General features: G+C 48.4%; 1 protein-coding gene across 2 annotated transcripts in view; it reads right to left on the minus strand.

Annotated features, from left to right (window-relative positions):
- Window positions 1–4,009, minus strand: part of NKRF (NFKB repressing factor) — a 9,777-nt gene extending 5,768 nt beyond the window's left edge. For both annotated transcript variants that reach the window (XM_035891991.1, XM_035891992.1), the window contains exons 1-2: window positions 3,743–4,009; window positions 1–1,617 (exon numbers count right to left, since the gene is read on the minus strand). The exon at window positions 1–1,617 ends at the window's left edge or, in 1 of these variants, runs on beyond it. In XM_035891991.1, coding sequence (XP_035747884.1) covers window positions 1–1,617; window positions 3,743–3,848 — 1,723 coding nt within the window. In that variant the 5' untranslated portion in view covers window positions 3,849–4,009. The remainder of the gene's footprint in view (window positions 1,618–3,742) is intronic.
- Window positions 4,010–7,069: the final 3,060 nt, after the last annotated feature.

Raw genomic sequence — 7,069 nt, forward strand, 5'->3', positions numbered from 1 at the left:
TCCCTAGGCCACCGCCTGTCCAGCCCATCTTTCTTAAAATTTGATTCCCGATGTTGTCTTCTTTGATCTTCTGCTTGAAAGCCTCTTCTGCTGATCGACCCCGAATCTCATTCCTGGAGATGACGTCTTCGACGGTGCCTTTCTTCAGGTTATTAACAACAGTTGGCTGAGTCTTTTTGAGGATTTTCACGGCTTCCTCTGCTGCCTCATGCTTGACAGATTTCTTCACTCCAACTGCTTCTGCAATGAATTCATCTTCAAGCAGCACCTTGCATTTCCATCGCATGCCAGTCATCCTTTCAAAGACATACTCCACCGTCATCTTGTTGAACTGGGCGGTGTCATTCAGCGTACACACTGGGTTACTGGAGTTCTCATAAATCACGAGGTCCTTCAGGTCCTTCTTCCTTCCGGAGCCCCGCGATGAGCAGCCCACTTTCTGAACCTGGGTCACTTTGATGGCCGCTATATTTGACTGCATCTTCTGCAGAATTTTCAGCGCCTCCTCAGCCGCTGCGTGCTTGCTGGTCTTTTTAGTACCAAATCCCTCAGCTAGGCAGTGATCTTGTAGATACACTTGACAACGCCAGGAGCGGTTGGGCATTAATTCATATTTATATTCAATAGACATTTTGTTATATGAGGCAGAATTGTTAAGTATTCCTATTGCGTCGCTGGCATTCTCTGTGAGGACGAAACTAGTCCAGTGTTTGTTGGTATTAGTGGAACCTTTCACGGCTTCAGTACCAGGCTGCATCGGGACACAGTCCCTGTTGGCAACTACAAACTCCTCGTGAGGTTTGAGAGCAGGAGGGAAGTCTGGGCGACTCACGCCTGCCTCGCACACCACCAAGTCTTCGTGATAGGTGTGCTTGAACTTCCGCTGAACAACTCTAACTTCCACAGACTTCTTCAGCAGCTTGACTGCCAGCTCCGCGGCTCGATCCCTGGATCCATTTTTGCTGCCAGCGTAACCAGTGGTCAGGTAGACGTTCTGACATCGCACTTCACAAGCGAAGCCATCTGTTAGGAGCTTCTTGCTCTTGGGGAGGTCAGCAGGGGCGATTTCTTTCAGGGGAACATAAATATATTCAGGATTTGTCTTGCACGCCTGAATTGAACGTGTCAAAAGATAGGTATAGTTAATTTTATCAGTCCCAGTGTTTGCATCTGGGTTAGCAAGGTTTTTCCAGACAGCTGCTGACAGTTTCTCGATAAAACTCTGCTTCAGCACTATAGCTGACGGAGGGAAAGTCTCTGATGCAGACTGGACAGTTGAAGGAGAAACAGAAACCTGCAACACGCTGCTTGTGGTAGAGTCCATGCTATTCTTGGCTGCTGCCGCCTGGCTTGCAAAGCCAAGCCCAGCTGAGTTGGAGAGTTGGGGATCCACCTCCCATGCGCTCGCAAAAGAATTTGTACAGTTTTCAGCTGGCTGCTCTATGCTGTTTGTATTTGCCTCCTGGTTCACCTCCTGCATTTGGATATCCAAAGAATCTTCCTTCTTGTCATCCTTCTCAGCACTGGTGACAAAGTGTATGGGTTCAAAACGTGGTCGCACCCGGAACCTGGGGACCACCTTTTTGGGCGGCTCAGGAATCTCTTCCAGCTCTGGACCTATGGGGTGGAAGAAAAGGACAAGGTTACCAATACGTGCTGTGACAGGGAGACACTTTTCCACAGAGCGATCTCCGGGAGGAGCCTGCAGGCTCTGAACACGGGATTCCCACTTCTTAGCCACAAACCAAAAGGTTTCCTTCTGAAGACATTCACAATTGATCAAGTAAGACCACTCATTCTCATGCAGGTCACTATAGTGGTATTTCCAGCTCTGCAACTACCATACAAAAAAATCTCTACATATTTAGTTACATGGATTTCAGGTCTGAATCACCTGCTTCCCCCCGCAACATTGCCCACTGAACCCATCCAATCATTTCTGAATTTAATCCATTCAAAGCTACTAAAACAGGTAAAAACTATGGCCAGCAAGACAGAACGTCAGAGCGGGACCAAAGCCTCAGCTCTGACTCTGCTGCAGGATGAGCTCAGATAAACTACTTCATCTCCAGGTCTTCTCATTTGATGGAGGAACGCAGTGATACTGAACCCTCCTTTCCAAAACATGCAGGGCTGCTAATGGCAGTGTTAACAGAAGCGTATTTTTTGTAAATATAACTACTCTTGGCTAAAGGACACCAAACATAGAGAAATGTGCCTGAGCCTCAGGCTGCAGTGGCTGGGGGGGCCCATGACCCATTCCTGGTAGACCAGAGACAGGCAAATGAGGCAGAATATCCTGATATGCACAGCCACTGCAGAAAAATGAGAATCAAATAGCTGATAAGTAAATAAGTTACATCTAAAAGATGGTTATACAAGACTTCTCCTGTGTAAGATTTAGCCCCTACACGCTGAAGTGGTACGTGTGCATAATTTCACCAGACGAGTAAAAGGCCACCTCAGCACCTTGGAGCGAGCTGCCTAATCCAATGCCGATGTGTGCAACCGCAATATAGGTCAGGCAACACATCTGTCTAGACATCACCTTACCATAGCGTATTTATCATAGCCTGGTTCGCTGCAGATGAAAAAACCACTTCGCATACAGCATAAACAGGCCTTCATATTTAGATCGGGTGACAAAGCTCTTACACATGCGTTAAATCCTTCAGTTGTCAGTTTTGATGAATTATGGCAAGGTTTACATTTCTTGCTCAGTTTGGTATTTTGGTGATTGCACTGCAGCAGCATCTAAAGGCTCTCACCAGCAGAGCAGCTCATTATGCTGTCTGTGTAACACGCAGCAGAGAGCCCTTCCCTTCAGAGCTGCTGCCTGAGAGACAGACAAAACACGGGAGGAAAACAGTCTTTTTCTCAGTTTTGCAGCTGGTCCATGGAAGCACAGAAAGATTGCTGGGTGTCAAAGGGAAGAGACTTCAGCAGAGCTGGGGATTACATCCAAGCCTAGAGGAGTCCTGTGTTGTCTGACCATTTGTGCTTTAAACAGCCAAACTACTGACTGACCCTGCCTCACAAAGCAAGGGCCTCCCTGCTCGCTTCCACAACCTGCGCCTGCAGACATGAACAATTCCCCTGCCCCTCCCTCTGCAGAGAGGGCAGGGAGCACTGAAGGTGCTGGAGAGGAGCCAGCGGACGGTGCCACTGAACTGCCAGCCCTCCGCCTGCTGCATTTCCTCCACTGGAAAAGCTGCAGCTGGAACATTGATCCCTGAGATTGGGCTGACATATGCAGAACTCTTCCAGGCCCAGAAGGGAGGAAAAAAAAAATAATTGAAAAACCCCTACCACTACCACCCAATGCTCCAGGCAGGTTGTAACTCAAAATCAGTAAGCTGAACTCCACCTCTCCGTGCACATGTACAATCCCTTCTCAGGTCCGAACACCACCCCTCACCACAGTGAAGAAGGGCAGACAGATACTTAATTACACAGATTCAATTCCCTAACACTATCACTAGGGAAAATCACTTACCTGCTAATGTCAATGAAAAATGATATTTTATTAAGCAAGGAGAGAACTCTGCATGAATTATGTACACCCCACAACACAGCAGAGGAGGGGGAATGGCTGCAGTCTAGCAGAGTACATCACAGTCGCCTCCCCTCAGCTTGCTGTGCTGGCTCTCTCGGAGGCAGCCCTGTGGCGCATTGCTCTCCCCACGCTCCCACTCATGCCCACCAAACCCCAAGAGGGAAGGGTATCCCCTTTGACACTCACTGTCAGATGGAGAGCGGTATCTTTTTAGCTTCCTGCTAGGGACCAACTCATACGTCCTCATTTCCCCGATATCGATGCCTTCGGCCATCTTGAGAACCTTCTCCATGACCTGCAAGCCGTATCTGTGTGGATTCAACAGCAAACCACTTTAGAACTGGTCCCACAGGGGCAACGAGCGCACACACACACACACGCACGCGCAAGCTTTTATTATGCAAAACAAGAACTAACACTGCCGGAGACACAGTACCTGGTGCAATGGAGATGCTCCCCCCTTATTTTGCCGGAGTATTAACACGGGACCTGACCGCCGGCCCCAAGCCGCAGCTAATTCAGTGCTGGCAGACAGCCTGCACACCAGCTAACAAGCTACCTGGCTCTAAGCGAGCCCATTTGTGAGTAACAAACTGTGCAGCCACCAAACTGATGGTGTTTTAAACTTAAATTTAAATACATTAGCTGTCAAAATATAACATTTGGCAGAGCTACTAGGAACACTAAGGAACACAGGGGTGTGGAGAAGGAGTCTCTGTGGGCATTGCAGCTTCAGTGATCCAAGCACAGGAGCGACCGACTGGCACTGGAGTCTTGTCTGGGTCAGCAGCCACAGACCCTACGTCACCAATACCAAAATCACTGATGTCAGATGACAAAGGCACTGCTCAGCCTTTATCGACCACTCTTTTAAAAAGCCATACTAATTTCTAGCTTGGAAGGTGTTAACTGAAACATTTGAAATCCCTGAGCCATGACAGAGGTGCTGTAACCAGCTCTGTGCAAACCCTGACCCTGCCGCAGCACGCTCCCCGTTCCACACAAGCACAACACACATGGTACAATCCCATCCCTCTTGGCCTTACATTCCCAACCATCTAAATTTTCCAATGCTTTGTGGATCTGTCATATGTTTTCAAACCATTTGCGCAGCTGAACAAGAAGAAAGAACCCCAAACCTTTCTAATCAAGGAGAACCTATAAGCATGGCCTGTATCTAGCCTCTGGCAGCTTCCCGCTGTGGTTCAGAAAGGAGGAAAAGCAATCTTGCGCCTGTTCTACGGTGTGCTCACCTTCAAAAGTCGAAAAGCATCAGGTCACTGCCCATGGACAGGAGTTCACAACTGTCCCAACAGCCAGTGCTGCAATAACTTGCACCAGCTTTTAAATACTACTGTTCCAAGGGCTCTGGAAATCTACTCACTCTCCACTCAAGAAGTGCCCTTCCTGTTCCTGATTTACAGGGCCAGGCAGAAATTAGATCCATTCGCATTACTGGGCGAGAACTCTGAACACACAGTACTGCGGTCCCCGCTTCGCCTGCAGGTACCCAGCACAGCTCAGCCCCCAGCAGAGAGGCAATGGAATGTCCATGGGAAGAAAATGCCAAGAGGGGTCGAAGGGAGGCGGACAGTGGGGATACCCTCATCCTCCCACAGCCAGAAGGGAGAGGGGGTGGGAATCGCTATTCCTCTCTCCGGCTTACAGGAAGAAGAGTACGCTGCCTGTGATGGGAACACAGAGGATGATGCCCTTTTCCGGCAGGGCACGGGAACAGCATTGGATCTGACACGAGCGGGTCACTATTCACAAAGGATGGAGATGTTTGGGGCTCAGATTTCTGCCCAGGGGAAGATCAACCAGTCGCAGCACGTGTTGTCTAACCTGGCCCTAGAAATCTCAAGTTGTGGAGACTGCACATGGAGGCAGAGGAATCCCATACCTCCAATGCCTAACTAAAGTCTCCCAGGTGTGACTTCAATACATTACCTCTTATCCTGATCCCAGCAGCTCTGAGGCATAGTGCCCTCCCCTCATTTTGCAGCCACCTTTAACATACCTGAGAACACATGCACCTTCTCTCATCCACCCCTGAACTAGATGAATCCTGTTAACTCCTTCCTCACAGACCATGTTTTCTAAGCCTTCTGGACATTCTACAGATCATCCCCCACCAGAACGCTCCCTCAGGTGTCATCAGCAAAGACTCTGGTATTTACGCTGACAAACAGGTTGCCTTCAGCTAGCAAGAGATCAACATTTAAAAAAACCAACCAACCAAACAACAAAGAAACCAAAACACCAAACCAAAACCCAACCAATGAGCTTAAGAGACTACATCCAAATTCCCCCAAACTTTGAAGCAACAACAGCTCTTCTCAAGCAGCAAAAAGCAGTTCCAGAGAAAGCTGTGGGTCCCCTCCCTTCCCCAGACAACTCCAAGTAAAGCTGCCAACTGCTCTTCACCAGCGCAGTGTGATCACTGCACCCGTGCGGTGCGTTCACGTTTGTGCACAACACAAGCTTTGGCGAAACACCCTCACTAATAACGGCTCTGCACTGCAAAATGCCTGAATCCCTTGCTCGTGTCTCCCCTGGGAGCTGCAGGTAGAGATGTTCATCGGGGAAGTATGCGCACTTACAGGCTTACATTGCATCATTTTTTAGGATTTCAGATCTTGCCACATAGTTCTTCACTTCTGTTATCAGCACCCTAGAACCATGTTATTGCACTGATTCCCAAAAGCACTGTCATGAAGGTGGCCCTCCACTAAGACAGCACACAAACACATACGATGAGCTAAGGGACCAAGGAGACTGTCTTAAAAAGATATGTTTAATTTTAACATACTACTCAAGCTTTAGAATTTGAAGCTGTTTTAAAACTATGCTCAATGTTGGTGCTTGCAGAGCAGAATAGTTTAGTACTTGGACCAGAAAGAAATAAGAATGCGTGCAGATCTACATTTGAAGACACTGCCTTGTCTCTGTACAAATGGCACAAAATATTCCCCAGCAAGGCTCAGGGACAGTAACATTAATAAACACTGAGGGTGTATAGTTTGATTTTTACAAGCTCCTCTGTCACTGCAGTGCTGAAGTTAGTCGTGAAGCAGTTGCTTCTGTCTTTAAAGCCTTGTGTCCAGTTAAAAATAATCACATCAGAAGTGCCAGTTGGGTCGTGGGTGACGTTTCTGCAGATCTCCATGAGCTTGCTAGTTACAGTACGGTGGCTTCTGCATGCTAACAGTAAGGGAAACCTCTTCCATTCACCAGGCCTACTTCTCTCAGAAAACCTGAGCTTTAAGGGGCTTGTATAGGCTGCTTTATGCTTAGAGGGATACGTTCTTCTCCCTTAGACTGCAAAGCGCAGCACCACATGCTTAGCGAGTCCTCAGGAGCTACTTTCAAAACACACACATACTTTTTCAGCAGCTTGCGCCCCTCCCCATACAAACACAAGTATATTCGAGCAAAGAGAACGGCCCAGGAACCGAAGTTCTCCTGCGCCGGCCCCCTCCACCCCAGCCCTGCCGGGGTTACCTTTCACAG

Source organism: Egretta garzetta, unplaced genomic scaffold (genome assembly GCF_000687185.1).
Source record: "Egretta garzetta isolate BGI_Z169 unplaced genomic scaffold, ASM68718v1 scaffold53, whole genome shotgun sequence".
NCBI lineage: Eukaryota > Metazoa > Chordata > Aves > Pelecaniformes > Ardeidae > Egretta > Egretta garzetta.